Source organism: Pan paniscus, chromosome 5 (assembly GCF_029289425.2).
Source record: "Pan paniscus chromosome 5, NHGRI_mPanPan1-v2.0_pri, whole genome shotgun sequence".
NCBI classification, from domain to species: Eukaryota; Metazoa; Chordata; class Mammalia; order Primates; family Hominidae; genus Pan; species Pan paniscus.
The window spans coordinates 183,512,228-183,531,675 of record NC_073254.2 but is presented as its reverse complement, the minus strand read 5'-3'; the positions used below and the strand labels follow the sequence as shown (position 1 = coordinate 183,531,675).

The 19,448-nt window shown below is 50.1% G+C and overlaps 1 protein-coding gene across 7 annotated transcripts in view; it reads right to left on the bottom strand.

The window, feature by feature from the left end:
• Window positions 1-19,448, bottom strand: part of PACRG (parkin coregulated) — a 640,692-nt gene that overhangs the window by 21,881 nt on the left and 599,363 nt on the right. For 4 of the 7 annotated variants that reach the window (XM_055114297.2, XM_055114298.2, XM_063605065.1 and 1 more), the window contains one exon: window positions 14,050-14,175. The exons of the other annotated variants lie outside the window; for them this stretch is intronic. In XM_055114297.2, coding sequence (XP_054970272.2) covers window positions 14,050-14,175 — 126 coding nt within the window. The remainder of the gene's footprint in view (window positions 1-14,049; window positions 14,176-19,448) is intronic. 7 annotated transcript variants of the gene reach the window in all.

Below are 19,448 nucleotides of genomic sequence, written 5' to 3'. Positions count from 1 at the left end.
TGAATTTCTGTATTAAAGACCCAACAGGTGAAGAACAAAGAATTTGGAGGGATTCTTCTGACTCAGCAATTTCATTTCTGATGCAGGTCTCCTTTGCAAAACTTTTGGCAGGATGGTTTTATGCTTCTTACACTTTTTTTTTCAACCTCTCTGACCTTTACATCAAAACATCCATCAGGGGCTTGTTCTGAGAATCTTGGTCACTTTGATTCTTGGCCCGAAACACTGACATAGAACTGGTTTCCCAAAGGATTCTGTGGAGAAGGCTGGGAAGTGTGACAGTGTCTCTTTAATTAGATTTGTCCCTGAACTTTGAGAAGGTCAGGATGTTCACGGCAGGGCCCTTAACTCTTAGAGACTCATCACTCCTGGGCAGAACATTGGCGTGTGCTCTTCCCAGCTGTGTCCCCTCAGAGGAGACTTTTCACAGTTTTGTGTTGGGCCAGCCATGAAAACAGAAGCTCAGCCCGTTAGTCCCAGCTCTATGGGACCAGCTTTGAGAAAAACAGGTAATAACAGACACTGGTTTATTCAAGGATGCGATCCTTCAACAGCTTTTACCATATCCACAAACACAAACTCCAGGAGGGCCTGAAGCTGAGAAGCAGATGGGCTGCTGGGGACACATATTCACAGTGTGTGATCATTAAGCAGGGGTGTCCTCACTTCCCAAATTCTAGTAATCAATACGTATTTCCTATGGCTGCCGTAACAAATCGCCACAAACTTAGTAGCTCAAACCAACACAAATGGGTTCTCTTAGAATTCTGGAGGTCAGAACTCTAAAATAGGTCCTAAAATCAAGGTGTCAGCAGGGCTGTGTTCCTTGCAGAGATGCCACAGGAGACATCCATTTCCCTGATTTTTCCAGCTTTTAGAGGCCACCCACATTCTTTGACTTGTGGCCTCTTCCTCTTCAAAACTCGTCCTGTAGTCATCGTCCTGTCATTTTTGACTTTAATCTCCTTGCCTCTGTCTTAAAGATTCTTGTGAGTAGATTAGGCCCACCTGAATCATCCGGGACAATCCCTCCATCCCCAAATCCTTAACAGAAACACACTGACAAAATTCCTTTTGCCAGGTAAGGTATTCACAGGTTCTGGGGATTAGGACGTGGACGTCTTTGGTGGAGGAGGGGCATTGTTCTCTCTACCACACCGAGACTTTGCAAAAATGTGTTCTTCTTGGACAAGTAAATTTGGAACATGTTGGGTTAAATTAAAAAAAAAACCAGGTTTCTTTATTGCAGGACTTTTCCGTCTTCAGTGTTAATGAATGTTGTAAAATCCAAGAGGGAAATGTAGTGTATAGTGTTTCCCAATCTTGTTTGAACAAGATCCCCCTCCTTCATTTCCCCCCATGAAAGCAATGGACATTTCAGGATCGAGTGGGGACACAGTCTCAGGAAACACATTTTGGCCCAACTGCGGAAGTCAAGGCCTGGAGGAGCAGGTTTACATCTCACCAAGGTTTGGGGATGAAACCGATTACAGGGGAGAATCATTCTGTGCCGGCCACCACGTGCCATGCCATGAACGCTGCAGAAGAGGAATTCTTCATTTAGGATCTGATATTTCGTGTCTGAAATTTCTGAGTAGGATTTGGTTGACCTCAACTCCACCCTCCAAGGCAGATAGAGAAGTCAATCCTTCACTTATTCATTCACCCATCCATGCGCTTAGTAAGTATATATAAGGCAACATTATACTGGGAATTCCACGTCCACAGGTTCCCTGCCCATGTTCCCCAGCTCTAGTATCCGCGCCCAGCCCCCTTTTGGCCATAGCCACCCATAACTGTCAAGTTGAATCACAAACAGCTGTCTCCCAAAAATATCCTGAGAAATCTCCCCCAACTCTATATATTCCCTGAAGGTCGCACGAAGCAGGACTATAGGCAGGAGGGGCGGGGCCCAGGCAGAGGATGTGAGTCACTAGGCAAGTGCTGCCTCGTATTTTTGGCCTGCGGGTGGGGTGGCTGGGTGGGTTGAGCAGCACTTGTGCTCATGGTCGGGTGAATTTATGGGATTTATCCAAGTTAATGGTAGTGCTGGAGGCAGCTCCAGGGAGCGAGGCAATCGGAATGTGTCTCTTATCACTCCATTAAGCCGCTGTCTGGACACGGAGCCATCCTACCCGGCCTGTGCTTTTAATGCCAAGATCCGCATTGCCCAGCCCTGGCCTGTGGGTCTCCTCCCCCTGTGCCCTGGCCCCACATGTGGTCTTTGCAAACAGTGCCCCTGGACAAGGAGGGCACATGGGCCTGATCCGCTTCCCCAAAGCCTATGGAGCACTTATCAGTCCTATTTAAAGCTCCAGTTAAGGATTCGGATTCAAGACTATGCCATTCAATGACCACATTAACGAGCTCTCCGAGAAAAGCTCTCACAAAGCTTTTGAGCTCATAGCCTCTTGGCTGCCTTAGGAGCTTCCAGTGTGTTAACATTCAGAAAATCCAAATATCCCGAGCGCCGGCGCTGCAGCGTTCCCAGCCCTTTGCCGACTGGAAGCTTCTGTCTGCTGTGTGGATGGAGCAGCAGGAGCCAGTGAGTCCTGGGCAGCCTCAGGGCCACCTGGGCACAGCCCCCCTCTGTCCCTCTGTCCCGGGGGCCCTGTCCTCTTGGCGGGGCTCCAGGCCTCTGGTGGCTGCTTTTGTGCTCTTTTGCGGGGCATCTGTGAGAACAGTCTGGAAGATAATGACAGAGTGCTTGCCTGGGGAGTCGGAGGAGCTCCGGTTATGTCCAAGCCGGACCCCTGGAGCCTCTGGACTGCCTGGCACTGAGGGAGCGGGAACTGGACGGTGGGCATGTGGCCGGGAGGAGCCTTCCAATCAGAAGAAACTAAGTTTTCAAGTTTCCTGCTGTGTCATCTCAACTGGAAAGTAGGCATATCGGGGTATTTCTGAAGGTGAAGGGCACCGTTTGCCTGTACTCTGTTTCTCGGCGTCCCCAGAAAAAGAAGCTTTGATGTGAAAGGGGCTCCTGGGCTGTGCTTTTCCTTTCTGTGTCCGTGTCAGGGTTTCTCTCTGCCACCTCTTGACATCAGCCCTTATTTTTAGGGATGTTCAGACCTGAGGGTTCGGCCTGTGCAGCCAAGAAGCCCTTGAGCTGATTCATGGCGTGGATCCCTGTCCTTGTGTCTCAACGATGGGAGGCTGGAGGTGGAGCCACAGGGCTGCTGGAGGGGAATGGGGCGAGGACCGTGAGCCTGACTCAGTGGCCCGAGCGAGGCCAGGGCTTCTGGTCTTCACAGGTGGCCAAGGCTTTGTGGACCTGCCCTGGCCCCCATGCCTGAATTGCATGGAGGTGGCCCCTTTTGCACACTAAGAAAGATTCCCAGAATTCCTGCTGTCTTCTCCTATCTACGGTCTGGGCTGATGTAGGGGCTTCTCTGCACTGGGGAGGAGCCCATCCCCTCTGAGGCTGAGCTGGGATTCCCTCCCTGGATGCAGTTAGGAGTTGAGCTTAATTTTCTTTCTTTCTTTCTTTCTTTCTTTTTTTTTTTTTTGGTTGAGACAGTCTCACTCCATCGCCCAGGCTGGAGTGCAGCGGCGCAGTCTCGGTTCACTGCAACCTCTCCCTCCCGGGTTCAAGCAATTTTCTTGCCTCAGCCTCCTGAGTAGCTGGGATTACAGGCACCTGCCACCATGCCTGGCTAATTTTTTTTATTTTTAATATAGACAAGGTTTCGCCATGTTGGCCAGGCTGGTCTTGAACTCTTGAACTCAGGCAATGTGCCTGCCTTGGCCTCCCAAAGTGCTGGGATTACAGGCATGAGCCACCACACCCGGCCCTGCGCCTAATTTTCAACGTACTTTGATCCTGTCAGTACTTTGAAGCAGAAGTGGCACTGGCTGGATGTGGCTGAGGAGGGACACCTGGGTTGCATTGGCTCCCATTAATGGCCAAAGGCAAGGAGGGGAGAAGATGGTTCCTTTTTAGAAAGAAACTTAAAAAGCAGCAAAACAAAACACACGCACACACCCCCAAAAATGTCTTGGCTGTGGTGGCTGTGGACCTGCACCCCTGGGATGGCCACATCATCCTTCAAAAAGCTGCTGGCACCTCCACAACCTGCTCAGCTCTAGGCCACGGCCACAATCTTCCTGGGCTGCCCCTGTCAGATGGAGCTCAGTGGAGCCACGAGGTCTGGGGACCTGGATGTCCCAGCTCATCCCTGGATTCCTCCAATGGGCATCTAGCTCCAGGGCCCCTCACTGGGTTGGCCGAGACTTGGTCGGATCTGCACCGCAGTTTGAGGCTTTCCTTGCCTGATCCTCCCCTTTATCTCTTACAGGTGTCGTCCCCCAGGAAGTCTCTTGCCCTCCCTCTCTGCACAGGGAGCGCTTCCCACTCTGTCCTTCGATGGACACGCTGATGCAGCTGGGAATGAGCTTGGAAACGCTAACTGACCAGAGTGATTTCTGGGCCCTGAGTGCATTACAGATGGAGAAAGCTTCTGAATTCTCTATGGAACTCCAGGCCTGACCTTGGGATGGGAGGCGGGCGGCTGGACCCACAAGGAAAGAGGCCTTGCCCTGCGCCACGGAGGAGGTGGGGAGCAATCAGCCGGCCCCAGGCTGGAACCTGAGGAACCCAAAACACCAAACGCCAGGGAAACTTTCCCTTCCTTTTTTCCAAACATATGTTCAAGTTGGGGGTCTGAATATGCAGTGGGCTGCCCTATTTCCCAACCCGGCTTTGGGGAAGTAAGTCAACACAGGCAGTTGCTGAGTTTGCTTACTCTGTGCAATTTGTGTAGTAACCAGCAGCTAGCAATACACTTTACAGGTGTGCTGGAAGATAGTTATTTCAAGGAAAACAATGATTCTCTTTAGAAAGTAAACTTCTGAAGGAGGCATCAAAACTTTGAATTTTGATGCAGCATTTTTCTTTTTTTTTTTTTTTTTTGAGATGGAGTCTTGCTCTGTTGCCCAGCCTGGAGTGCAGTGGCACAATCTCGGCTCACTGCAACTTCTACCTCCTGGTTTCAAGCAATTCTCCTGCCTCAGCCTCCTGAGTAGCTGGGATTACAGGCACCCACCATCATGCCCAGCTAATCTTTGTATTTTTGTAGAGACAGGGTTTCACCATGTTGGCCAGGCTGGTCTTGAACTCCTGACCTTAGGTGATCCCCCCACCTTGGCCTCCCAAAGTGCTGGGATTACAGGCGTGAGCCATTGTGCCTGGCCTGACGCAGCATATTTTTAAAGACAGGATGTACATGTAATTTGGAGAGAGATGGCCGATTCCAAAATATTGCAGGTACGATGGCATCCTCCAATGATAAATACTTCCCAAATGGTCCTGTGAGCACTCCCAACTTCCTCCTCTGGCCAGTAGCCTTTCAAGCCAAGACCTCAAACCAGCAGGATTTTATTTTAACTGTAAGGAGAGGACAAAGGCCATGGAACGATGCCATCCAGGCTGCCCTTGGCCGGCCTCACTGCCCCTATCTGCAGGAGGCTCAGGAAGGTTTCCAAATGCCCAGAGTAGTGTGGCTCGGGTGCTTCTCGGAGTCATTCTCACCCCACTCACCGGAAGTGGGAAGGACAGGAGAACTGTCAGTCAGGTCGGCCATGGAGGTCAAAGGCAGCTCTGTTGAGAATGTGCGGATGTTTGTCCTTCCAGATGGTCCAGACAAGGGATGGCACAGATTTCATTCCCGCATTGTCTTTTGACCGCAGGTGCTACCCCGAGCACTGTCTGGGGAGGATTTCAAGGCTGCGCCCAGGCCACCCCTGATGGATGCATCAGTCACTTCAGCCGTGGTGCCGGCAGGGAGCCCAAGCGCAGGAGCATCCTCTGTCGTCCTCGCAGCCGGGACCCTCTCATTTCCTGTCTGCACAGCAGCCCCGGCGTGTTCCTCTGTGAAAGCCAGGAGCACGGGGGCGACACCTTCTGGGCCTGCCACTGTTCCTTCAGAAGTGACCTTTGACCTCCCCATCAGCCTGTGCTGCTAGGTCTGGGGTCATTTTCTGCTCAGATATCTCCTCTCCCTGACGATCGATTCCCCCTGGAGGGGTGAGCCACTGTCGGGAGGGGAGACGGAGCTGAGCATGCAAGGAAGGGCAACCCCAGCCCAGATCCTGGAGGGCTTTGGGCTTCCAGGTAGAAGCCGGTCTTCGTGTCAGCAAACCAAGAAAATGCCTCCCTGAAATGGTCTCCAGGTCCCCCCAAACACCTGCCTCCCCCTCCAGCCTTCTCCACTGATGCCTGCAGCTGCATAAGTAGTGTTTCATTCCACCCCAGCAGGAGCTGGTACCGGTTCTTCCCTTGCCTCATGCTGGGGTAGATTTTATTTAGGGTTGGGAGCAGGGAAAGGAGCTAGAGAAAGGAAGGGTTCCAGGAAGCTGGGAAGGGAGATGTCAGGTGGGGTGATGTGAAAGGAGGCCAAGGACCACCTTTGCCTGTATGGTGGGCTGAACTGTGTCCCCACAAAAGATAGGGCGTCCTAACCCCAGATACCTGTGAATGTGACCTTATTTGGGAATAGAGTTTTTGCAAATGGAATCAAGTCATGATGACGTCATTAGCATGAGCCTTAATTTAATAGGATTGATGTCCTTCTAAGAAGAGAAGACGGGGACACACAGGAGAAAGCCATGTGATGAAGCAGGCAGGAGCTGGAGCGACACTACCACAGGCCAAGGAACATCGGGACCAGAAGAGGCGAGGAGGGGCCGTTCCCTAGAGGCTTTGGAGAGAGCATGGCTCATCAACACCTTCACTTCAGACTGGTAGCCCCCAAACGGTGAGAGAATAATTGTCTATTGTTTTAAGCCCCCTGGCTTATAGTACGTTGTAAAGGCAGCCCTAGGAAGCCCTAGCCAGTTTCACTCATTATGATAAATATCATAGATGATGACTGTCATATATTGGATGTGCTGGAGATCTTAACAGCCACAGAATAAACTGCAGGCCAAAAAAAGAACATTCATATGAGGTCCCCAGCAGGGGCTGGCTGTGCAAGTCAGAGACTGCAGAACCAGGTAGGCAGACAAAGCGAAATTGCCTGGAGCTGGACACATATGTGCACCACTGGGAAATAAATAGACTTGCGGTGGAAATGACCAACGTGGATGGCCAGGGAAATGCCAGCAGCAATAAAAGAAAAGAGTGCGCAAGGCCTGTAAATCAGCAGATGCGAGAGCTCCCGAAAAGTAGCGAAGTCTGAAATAAAAGGCAGGCTCAGGCGCGTGGTCCAAGAAGTTAAAGCAGGAAATGAGAGCGTGGGCACTGTGTGTGCTGGGCTCCCAAAGACTGCAGGGAGTGGCCAGATGTCTCCAGAGGCAGCGTCATGTGGAGCAAAGGGGACCTGAGGAGTGTCAGCATCCTCGGTCACCTCCTCCTTTGAACCAGCTGTTCGGAATCTGGTCTCTTACTTAGGATAATTGTAGGAACTGACTTTTTTTTTTCTTTTCTCACCTATTGGCTGACTGAAAGAACCGACTTTAAAATGAGCACCTCCCTCATTAGAATTGCTCAAATGACAACAGCTGCAGCGGTGGGAGCAGCAGCAAGTTTGAAAATCCAACAGTCTGCATTCCACAGTGACAGTATTCTTGGTCACCTCGGAGACATGGCAGCCGGGAGCCACGGCTCTCATTGCTCGGGGTTGGTTGGGTTACCAGCCCTAGGGCTACAGAATGTATCTGAAAGAGAGGCTTGGCTGGCAGTTTAAGAGGGGTGCAGGACACCAGGATGGGGTTCACGAGGCAAGAGTGGATGGAGCCTGTGGCCCAGTTGGGATGAGATGGGACAGTTCCAATGGGCAGGACAAACCCCAGCCACCGTCTCAGGGTATTTGACAGGAGGTAAACAGCAGACAAAATCCTGGAGCACAGGGGGGCAGGGCTGTCTCGTTCCCATGAATGGCAACATTGGAGGACTGACCCCCAAGAGCGTGGTTTTGTCGTCAGCCTCAAAGGCATGGCTTTCTCTCTGGCGTTGGCAGCAGCCGCGTAGCACCATAGCTAGGGAGCAGCGGCCTAGATCCCTCACATTTATTTCACTTTGACTCTTTTGACCAAAGCACCACTGTTTAAGGCCTCATTTTTCTTCTCCCACGTGGAAAATCATATTGCTTAAATTTAAAAATGAAGATAGATAGATGGATGAAAAAATCCCCATAGAGCAAAATTCTGCCTGTGACAAAAAGGTCTCCACGTCTGAGGTGACAGTCAACTTCAAGTGACGCCAAGAACATCAAAATCTCTCTATAAAAAAAGAATAGGAAGCAATAGGGCTCGTGAAAATGCCACATCAAGAAAAGTCAACAAATACATACTTAGTGGTAACTATGGTTGCAGAGAAAGAGAAAACTTAAAACAATATGAACATATGTGGTTACATAGATTGAAAACCCACCGTGTCATAAAACCCCAGGACACAGAACGCATCAGCGTAGACAGCAGCTGTACAGACAATGCTGGGGCGGTTGTGGAGTGGGATTAGAAGACAGGAGGCGCCATCGAGTCAGCTCCAAGGCCATTAGCCTTGTGACGCCGGCAAAATGTGTGAGTGGGGAGCCTCTACGTTCTCTCCTGTGAAATGGGGATGACAGTACTTCCTTGTAGGGTTGTGGTAACGAAGTTATTCAGCACAAAGCTTGGCATGTGGTCATAACAAGGAGTGGCGGATAATAATAATATGGTAACAGTAGGCATCATTGTGAGAAGGGACAGAGACTCAATGTGAAAAGTATAGAAAGGGCTCTTACAAATCTCCAAGCACATAAAAGTCCCTAAAAGACAAATGGCGAAGGGTTCACAGTTCACAGAAATGGAAAAAAAGAAATGAATGAATTCAATGAATATTAGGGGAAGAAAACCATTACTAATTAGTGATGAAGCACAAAGTAATGCAAGTATCCAACACCATTTTGACAGCACTTGAGAAATGATCGAGAATTCAGAAACGCGGTAAAAACTGACGCTGGTCCCGACAGTTAAGTAGGAATATCCAGGAGTTCCTGACGGTAGTGCAAAAGTATTTGATTACTTTGGAAGACCATTTGGTAATTCTCATCAAAAGCCAGAATATGCTACACTTGGATCTCATCATTCTCTTCCTGAGAATGAAATAATTCAAATTAAGAGAAAGCTATACTTATAATGAGACATGTAGTTAGAATTATGAGAATAAAAATAGGTTAGCATCCCCTAATACAGAAATGGTTACTTTGTCATAAGAATACTAATTCTATAACATATTACATGGTGATTAAAATGAGAGTGTATATAAAATAATGTTAAGTCTTAACATTATTTTATAATATAATTTATTGAAATAATTAATTACGGATATTTTTAAAATATGTAGCTAAAGATGAGATGAAGCTATCAGTTAATGCAATTTATTTGATGTAGGTAGAGGAACTTAGATACACCTATGTATGTTATTTTATTAATAAGTACATTAAATGACACATAACTAAATTATCTTAATTTCTCTCTATCACCTGTTATGAATACACGACTCCCTGTGATTCATTTTGTACTGACCTGTACGAGGGTATACAAATCTAAATCAGGCACTGAATTAAGGCACAAGCTAGCTGTGTCCTCCCTGGAACATTTCCTGACTCAATTTAGAAATATCAGCTGAGCGTGTAGAGTTGTCTCTTTGAGGAAAGCTTTATTCTCTCAAGACTACTTGGCTCCCTGATACTCTCTTTAATGTTATTATAAGAACTCTAATCTTTTAATCTGCTAAATCACTCTCTATTATTCTTATATCTCAAAACAGCTTCAAAAGTCACTGGATTTTTCAATGAGAAGGAGAAGTTAGGCAGCTACCAAATAGCTGAAAGAATATTAAATCTGATGGATCCAGCCAAATAAAAATGTTCATTCATAGGATCTGTGGTTGTTGAGGAATCTTCTAAGTTTCATAAATGGCAAAAACTCTTTCTCAGACTTACAGATCAGACCTCACATATGCATGAGAAGAGAAGCTATTTTTGTCTCTGGGTTCCAGTTACACAGCCACAGCCTGGAAGCTTTGTTCTCAGAATTCATGCTGTCATCAAAAGGACTCAATACAAACACTGCAGCCAGCCTGCCATGGCTTAGCTGTGACCGCAGCTGCAAACTCTTCTGTCATGTGAAAACTTTTGGCTTTTTCCGGGTGTGGAATGCCTGTTGGTCCCAGCTCTGCCTGCCTTTCCTCCTTCTGGAATCGTGTCCATCCTTTCAGTCAACTCAGTTTGTCCGCATCTTCCAGGCCTCATACCTCCGCCTGATCTGCATGGCAGTGGTGGGCTTGCTCTTTGTGCTATTACACTGACTGTGATCGTGTTTAGCGAGTCAGCTTCTACAAAGTCGACCTGCACCTGTGTGATGTCTCTCCCTAGCTGGATGCAGCTTCTCCATGGGCTAAGTTCATCATGTTAACAGTGCCTGCCCCACAGGCCCTCAGGGGATCTTAGTGGGTGGTCTATGGAGAGACTTTGGCGGGTATATGAATCCCCAAAATTGTAGGCAAAGTTTGTGTATGCTGTGGCCTATTGACAGCGGGGACTCTGCCGCTGCTTTCTCCTAAGAAGCCTCCTGGGGATTTGAGCGGATTATGGTGGTCTCCTTCCCTCTGAAGTGATTAGTTTTGGCTTTGGCTCAACATGGTGCAGACCCATGGGATCCAAAGGGAAGTTGGCCGGGCATTTCTGGGAAGGATGTCTCTTCTTCTGATTTCTGAATGAGGGTAGGAAGCCCTCTTCTTCATCAGACGCCATGGCTCTTACACGAATGATGCCTAGAGCAGACACAGCCCTTCCAGGACCAGAGGCCAAGGCTGACAATGGGACAAGAGGGCAGAGGAAGAAGTGGGGAGCACCTAAGCCTTCCTCTGACCAAGCACTGTCCTAACCAATTCTGACTGGTTCACTTCTAGTTACATGATATAATAAACGTCCTATTTCTTAAGGCACTTTTTAACATGAGTGCAGCATTTTAGAGTTTCATCAGGTGATCCACTGGATCTGAGTCTCTGCTCAGGCTTAAGGATGCCCATAAAGGTGCCCAATTAAATGTTGATTGGTTGATTGGCACACAGAGAATCGCTGGAGGTGCCGCTGAGTCATCCAGGTGCTAAGGGAGCTTGCCAGGCCTGTCTGGAGGAGGGTGGCCAACTGGAGTGTGTTGTTCTCTCACTCGAGTCCACTGCCCAGTGCTGCCAGGTGTGGGAGAGCAACTCAGAGAGGGCTGGATGTTAGACCGGGCAAGGTCTTGAGAGTGTCACGCTCAGGGAGATGCCCAAGAGGGGACCAGCTGGCTGTTTGTGTGGGTGTTTCTTCACTGGGTAAACAGGAGAGAGTCCTCCTTATCAAGGGCCTGTAGAGTAGATGGACTTAAGCTTTTGCACCCACTCTGGCTGAGCTGTAGTGTTAAGAAGGATTCTGAAGCTGTGTCCATATTTAGCTGGAAACTGTGCCGTGATTATTAGTTAAGTGTCCCATGGATACAAATGGAAAGAATCGAGGCATTCACGCCAGTGATTCATCCCCCCTGTCTAGGGTCTGGTTCTCGGCTTTTTAGATCAGGAGACTCAGGGAGCCCCTTCAAAGTAGATACCCACTTCAAAAGTGGGTTCATCTATCTCCTGGAAAATGCCCCACTCCCTTTGATAGACTGTTCTGCTCAAAAACATCTTCTGACTGAGCACAGTGGCTCACGCCTTTAATTCCAGAACTTTGGGAGGTTGAGATGGGCAGATCCCTTGAGCCCAGAAGTTTGAGACCAGCCTGGGCAATATGGTGAGACCCTGTCACTACAAAAAAATAAAAACAATTAGCCAGGTATGGTGATACAAGCCTGTAGTCCCAGCTACTTGGGAGGCTGAGGTGGGAGGATCAGCTGGCCCCAGAGGTCAAGGCTGCAGTGAGCTGAGATCATGCCACTTGCACTCCAGCCTGGGTGACAGAGTGAGGTTTTGTCTAAAAAATTAAATGAATAAATAAATAAATAGGTCTCTGAGGCTGAGGACAGGCATCCTCCTGGGATGGGTGGCGCTGTCTGAAGCTGTCTTCCTCTGTCAACTAACAAGCTGGCACCAGAAATACCAGCTGGTCTCCTGGGCACTCGGTGAACCCTCAGCTCTTCCTCGGATGGTGGTGGGCAGTCTCGGACACATCTCCTTTTTTGGATCCCGTGAGGAAGAGTGTGACCTTTCTGCTTGGCACTTGGCTCATCAGCCTGATGCGCGCATAGCGTGGTAGAGGGCCAGGTGCACAGACGTGGTGCTGTGACCCTGGGGAACGCTGTCTCGGGGCCCACGTCTCCCATGCAGAATGAAGGGCCCCCTGCAGATCTGCTCCACGTGCCGTGCAGTTGCTGGTTCTGATTAGGGAATGGTTTCCTTTAGTTCCTCCGGGTCTAGGAATGCTCTCTGCCCACCTGGACACTGTTGGGTGAGCACAGGATAAACATCACGAAATGAAGAGTGCCATCTGCAGAGCCAAGAAGCAGAGGCTTGCTTGGAGAAGGACAGGACTGGGCCTAGAAGGGTTTGGCGGGTGGCTCTGCCTGGCCATTTGGGGACAGGAAAGGAGAGGGAACCCCAAGTAACGGGAGCGGCCTGAACAAAGGCCGGGACAGGATGTAGGGCTTGCTTGGGGCCTGGTGACTGAGGCCCCATTTGCCTGGCCGAGGGTCTGTGTTCTACTCAGGGGTGAGAAGTAGGGAAGGGTTGCAGGAGGTTAAGGACTTGAGGAAAATGAGACTTTAGGAAGACTCCTGTGGCTGCTGCGGGTGGGAGGGAGAGGAGGGGCTCCAGAGAGGCAGAGAACTGTCCAGGAGGGGGTGAGTCTCGGGCTGAGGGTGCTGGCTCCATGCTGGGGGTTCATACCAGAGGCCGCCAGGAGCTCAGGTGAGGGCTGCTGAGGAACTCCCTTTCCTTGGCCAGGCCTCCCTCCCCTCCTTTCCCTTCCCAGGTGTGCTGACGACTCGGTGGGCTCAGGTGGTGCTGGCCTCCCGTGCTCAGGGACTGAGAGCTGGTTGCTCCTTCCTACACAGCCCCTCTTTGAGAGACTGCAAACCTCCCCCCAGGCAGGCAGAGCTGGGGGACGGGGAGTCAGCCACCGATGTGCTTGAAGCAAAGCAGATGGTGCTCTTGGCCCAATGGAGGTGGCCGAAGGACATGACCTTCCCCCCGGCCTTTCTTTTGGGAAAGGAAGTCTTTGGTAGTTTGTAGCAACTGAATAAATCTTGTCATTTTGATAAGCAGGGTCCCCGTTTCGCTCTCTGAGTGGAGAAAGCGCCACACTTCCTCCGATTGTTCCCGCTGATGGCATTTGAGTCTGTGAGGCGGGATTGCTGTCCCGGGGAGTTTAGGAAGGAAGTGCAGGCCCCGCCGCGGTGGCAGGAGAGGCGTGCGGTGCGGGCCGGTTATTCTTGGAGGTTATTTCCATCTGCTGGGCCTGGAGCAGCTCAGGTTTCTGCACCCAGGCCAGCCACGTCATGGGAGGGTGAGGCTTTGCTTTATAATAATAGACTCAGGCTCTCCGGGCCAGGCTGGCGGCTCCTTGAGGACATCAGGCCGCCCTGGCTCAGTGTCCCCCAGGACCTGGAGTGCCCCATGAGCACCCGTTTGGTGTCCCTGCCATGCCCCAGGACCCTCCATGAACAGCAGCTCCTCACGCAGCTCCCAGAAAAAAGCAACTCCCGGGAGACTGACCCGGGAAAGCCACGTCGGGAGAGCCTGGCCGCAGCTTCCCAGAGTGGGAGGAAGAAGGTTCTGGTGACCCGAGCTGCCTGTGGTGTGGCAGCCACCGTCCTGGGAGGCAGGAGCCCCTGGCAGGGCGAGGGTTTGCTCTCTGTCTTCCGGGCCCCCCATGCAGGCCCCACTCAGGCCACTTTATTTTTAAATTTCAAGTCATTTTTATGGTTATAGATGTTAGTATTAGTTTGCTGGCCAACATAAATTACCACAGACTGGGTGCTTAAGTAACAAGAATGCACCGCACAGGGTCTGGAGGCTGGAAGTCATAGGCCAAGGTGTAGCCGCAGCTGGGTCCTGCTGAGGCCCCAAGGGAGGCGTGGCCCAGGACTCACCTCGGCACCCGGAGGTGGCTGGTGGTCTTTGGTGTTCCTTGGCTGGTAGAAGCATCATCCTGGTCTCTGCCTTCCTCTTCACACAGCATCTCCCTGCATGCGGGTCTGTGTCCACATTCCTTCTTTCTATAAGGACACCAGACATACTGGATTAGGGGCCCACCCTACTGTATGACCTCATCCTAACTTGACTAATGACACCTGCAATAACCCTCTGTCCCAATAGGGTCACCTTCTGAGGTCCTGGGAGTTAGGACTTCAACACATGAATCTGGGGGCACAGTTCAACCTGCGACAGATGTGGCACATACGGATGGTAGAAACTTAGAAAATAGAGATGATCAGAAAATGAAGGAGTAAAAACTCTACATTTCTATGGCTCAGAGATCGTCACTGTGACTAGCTCAGGGTACATCCTCCTGAAGAAACCGTGTCTCAGAATGAGACAGAATGTGTATCCCGTTGGGTAGCCTGCTTTACACAACAGTCTCTATCTTTCTGGTCTGCCACATTTCTTCTCTAATACCTGGTCTGTGTTCAAACTGTGTGTTCTTTCTGGTGGCTTCGTTCAAACCAATAACCAGTCCGTGGCCATGCATGTTAACTGCTGGTTGTGTCCCTGACGTCCTCTTTTTATGGTATTGGCTTATTTTGGGCCGGCTGTGTTGCCCAACCCCCGCATTGCCTGTAAACTGGCGCTCATAGCTAAACCGCTGATGGCCTCGAGTTAAACGTTGCTGGACAGAAAGCACTGCAGGGACTTCTACTTGCTGCAGGTCAGAAGACACAAAACATCTGGTTGACCTGTGTCAGGGTTTTGCCAGGTCCAGGCGTTCCTGCACTGGATGGGAAGTGGGACAAGACGACCTCGACTGGCCCTTGCAACACTGAGGATTTTCAGCTTGGAAGTTTCTGATAGTTGTCATTTCTGGTGGCAGCGGCATTGGGAGAGGGGGCGTGGCAGGGTCTTCGGATCGGCCCAGGCTACTGCCCTTGAGGATTGCACCGAGGGACTGTCCCAAAACGTCCAGTTCTAAGAATAGTGTTCCTTGGATTCCTGACATTTTGCCCACAAATGTGGAGTGAGGGGCACGTGCTTTCCTCACTGCACCTGCGTCTCTCACATACAGCAGGCTGCGATCACACGGGGTCAGCTGCACTCTCGCCAGTCCTCCCTCCTACACCGCTTCCGGGAAGGACCATGACTTTTTTTATCCAACATTTTATGGTTTATTTTTCTTTGGAGGAACAATTTACCAGGAAACACAAATTTCATGTGTATATTTGCTGGTGATTTGACAAATGCAAACACTTTTATAACCCAAACTTCTGTCAAGATCTAGAACATTCCCATCACCCCATAAAGTTATCACTCCATAAAGTTCCCCAGCGGCCTGCCCCAGTCAATCTCAGACCACACAGAAGTAACATCATCACTGTTCCTGTTTTTTTCCACGATAGACTATTTTGTATTTTCTAGAACTTTGTGTAGATGGAATCTGCAGCACACTGTCTTACTCAGCGAAGTTCTGGGTTTCATCCACGGTGGTGCAGGTGTCCCTAGCTTGCCGCTTTTTCTTTTTTTTGAGATGGAATTTCACTCTTGTTGCCCAGGCTGGAGTGCAATGGTGCAGTCTTGGCTCACTGCAACCTCTCCCTCTTGGGTTCAAGCAATTCTCCTGCCTCAGCCTTCCAAGTGGCTGGGACTACAGGCATGTACCACCATACACGGCTAATTTTGTAATTTTAGTAGAGGTGATGTTTCACCATGATGGTTAGACTGGTCTCTAACTCCTGACCTCAAATTATTCGAGTGCCTTGGTCTCTCAAAGTGCTGGGATTATAGGCGTGAGCCACTGTACCCCTGGCCTAGCTCGCTGACTTTTATTCCTTTATCGTGGGAACATACTGTGGTTTCTTCATTCCTTCTCCTATTGACGGACACTTGGGCTGTTTGAACATTTTTGCACAAGTAATTTTGTGTATGAATGTTTTCCTTTCTCTTGGATAAATATCCAGGAGTGAAATGAGTGGGTCGTAGTTGAAACGATGGCAGCATTTTACTCCCCCACAACAATGTCTGAGTCCTGGTGTGACCTAGTCTATTTGTTGCCTTTCTGGAGAATGTGTGGTGTATTTTAATGTGGTTGACTTGCATTTCCCTGATGATTTATGAAAAGAAGAACTTTTTTAGCATGCTTCTTGGTCATTTGTATATATTCTTTTGTGAACCTAACTTTTTAAAATTAATTTTTATTTCTCTTCCTTAATAAGCACTGTGAAGTGGCATTGCACTTAGTCAAATAGGCATTCAACACATGAATTGAATTTCTTCCCCATCCTCACCCTTCAGTGAAGACTGTCCAAGATATGCGAACCGATACAAAGAGAACTGTTTGAGAAAAAGCTGAGTCATGCCCCTTGATCATGTTGTACCTGAGTTCCACTCTCTGGGACGCTGGTAGCCTCATCATGAAGCAGATGTGGGAGGCCAGGCGGCAAGGTGCTGCTGGCCTGTGCAGTGTGCACGATATCCTCTAAGTGGGGTTGGGGGTGGTGCTCATGCATCAGGGGATGGGCATACTGGACGTAGGGGAAAGGGCAGAAAAATAGCCCTTTGCTCTAAAGAGCTCAGCTTATGGGTTTTGGTGGGGAAGGGAGTGAAAGTGCAGGGATCACAGCTGAGACCAGGGAGGAAATGAAGCACAGCCTCCAGAGTTGGATTAGTGGCCAGGGGGCAATCGTGACACCAGGGAGCTTCTTTAGGTGTCAGGCAGAGGATCTCCTTCTTTCAATGGAGAATGACATTTGTCACCCCACTTAGCAGAGGCTCCTTTGAGCCAGCTCAGATGGTTTACAAGAAAACCACTCAGAGCCACCAGGTACCCAGGGGCACTCATGGCCCGGGTCCAGCACGGCCTGGCCCTGCATCCCCTCTCCCTGCCCTGGGGAGCAGGGGCAGTGGGCACTCGGACTCAGTTTCTCTCTATTATTATTAATATTTGAAAAAAAAATTTGAGGCAGGGTCTTGCTCTGTTGCCCAGGCTGGAGTATAGTGATGTGATTTCAGCCACTATAGCCTTTGCCTCCCAGGCTCAAGTGATCCTCCCACCTCGGCCTCCAAGTAGCTAGAACCACAGGTGCACATCACCACCCCTGGCTAATTTTGTATATTTTTTGTAAAGACGAGGTTTCGCCATGTTGCCCAGGCTGGTCTCAAACTCCTGTACTCAAGTGATCTGCCCATCTCCCAAAGTGCTGGGATTACAGGCGTGAGCCACCATGCGTGGCCTTCTTCTTCCTTTATCAGCCCCATTTCTGTCCTTCCCTGGGTCGGCCCCGCCTGTTTCCACCCACGTGCTTCCCTTCATTTGCAGTAACTCATTGCATTGTTGGAGGACTTCACTGCTCTGTTTCTGTGGACCGATAGCTGCCCCGGAATTCCACTAGAGATCCTTGGACTAGGCCACAGAGATGGAGAAAGAGGAAAAGGAGATAAAAAGAAGCTGGATTAAGAAAAGGGTCAGGAAGAAGGGGTGAATGAGAAGGGGAGGAGGAAAGGGACTCAGATGATTTCTGCAGAGTTTGGGGTAGCACCCGTGAGAGGTGTCTGCTTCCACTCCGGGTTAGGTGCTCCTTCTTGGGTTAAGTGCTTCCCCCAGGTTAGGCACTCCTCCCTGGGTTAGGCACTCCTCCCTGGGTTAGGCGCTCCCCTCTGGGTTAGGCGCTCCCCCCGGGTTAAGCGGTCCCCACTGGGTAAGGTGCCCCTCCCTGGGTTAGGCGCTCCCTCCTGGGTTAGGCACTCCTCCCTGGGTCAGGTGCTCCCTCCTGGGTTAGGCACTCCTCCCTGGGTTAGGCGCTCCCCACTAGGTTAGGTGCTCCCCCCTGGGTTAGGCGCTCCCCCCTGGGTTAGGTGCTCAGGGCCCTGCCAGCAAATTGAGGCTGCTGCTTCCCACCCCCGGAGACACCACCTTCCCTCTCAGTGCAGGTTCACAGCATGCTGGGCAAGCAGCACCTGGTCAACACATGAGGGGATATGATAAAAACAGGAGCTTATAATCCAGAGATCCCTTGCAACACATCTCTGCTTATGCAGCGGGGACACCATTCGGAAAAGATGCCCCCCACATTTGTCTCATTTTTCACTGGATCAAACTACTCTCCTTATTCCTTTAGAATCAGGTGCTGTCAAAGACAGAGAATCAACCTAAATGGCCATCAGTGGTAGACTGGATAAAGAAACTGCGGTGTACATACACCACGGAATCTTTCCCAGACATAAAACAATGAGATGGTGTCTTTTGCAGGGAAGTGGATGGAGCTGGAGGCCATTACTCTTAGCAAACTAATGCAGGAACAGAAAACCAAATACCACATGTTCTCGTTTATAAGTGGGAGCTAAATGATGAGAACACATGGACACAAAGATGGGAACAGCAGACACCAGGGCTACTTTAGGGCGGAGGGTGGGAGGAGGGAGAGGATCAGAAGAGATACCTACTGGGTACTAGGCTTATTACCTGGAGGATGAAATTATCTGTGCACCAAACCCCTGTGACATACAGTTAACTGATATAACAAACCTGCACATGTACCCCGACCCTAAAATAAAAGTTATAATAAAGATTTATTGCATTCAAATAAGAATAAGGTGCTCTGATCCTGCCTGACTCAAACTTGAAACTGTCCCCACAAAGCAGCAATTCAAATTTTAAGATTTTCCAGAGAAAATAAGTTGGAAAATGCAAGGAAAATAATGAGGAAGATGGGATGCCACTCGGTGTGACAGAGCCAGCATGGGGTCCCACGCTGCAGGTCATTAAGGACAGAACTGAGGCCTCTTAGGGATGCCTGCATAGGCCAGAAAGGATTAGAGGGAGAAGAGAAAGGTCTCACGGGCTAGAAAGCGAGTAAACATGGAAAGAACCTCCTGGCGTGGTGGCCATGGCAAGCGGGGCTCCCAGCAGAGAGGAGCTGTGAGAAAGCGCCAGGGCCCTTTCAGCCTTGGAGAAAGCAGCCTTGACAGAGGGGCCCCAGAACACTGGGAGGGGGCGAGGCTGGCACAGGATGCTCTCCACAAGGGCCACACTCCAGGGTGACTCATTCCCAGGCCCCTGCGGACAACCTTGGGCCAAGTCCCATTTCCTCCCTGAGAAACGCTTTAGCCAGGGGAGGGGGGTGACCTGCAGCAGCTCTGTGGGGCGATCCCACTCCAGGAGTCAGCTCCCTCCCCTGCGGAGAGTGCCCCAGATTGGAGTCGCCTTGGCTGTATTTACTCCTCTCCAAAGGCCCGCGGAGGCAGATGGTGGTAAAATGCTACGTGGGAGAAGTAGCACCTGATTCTCTAGATCACGGATCAGAGTCCCAACTCCAGTGCTTGGGGGAAACTTTAGAGATCA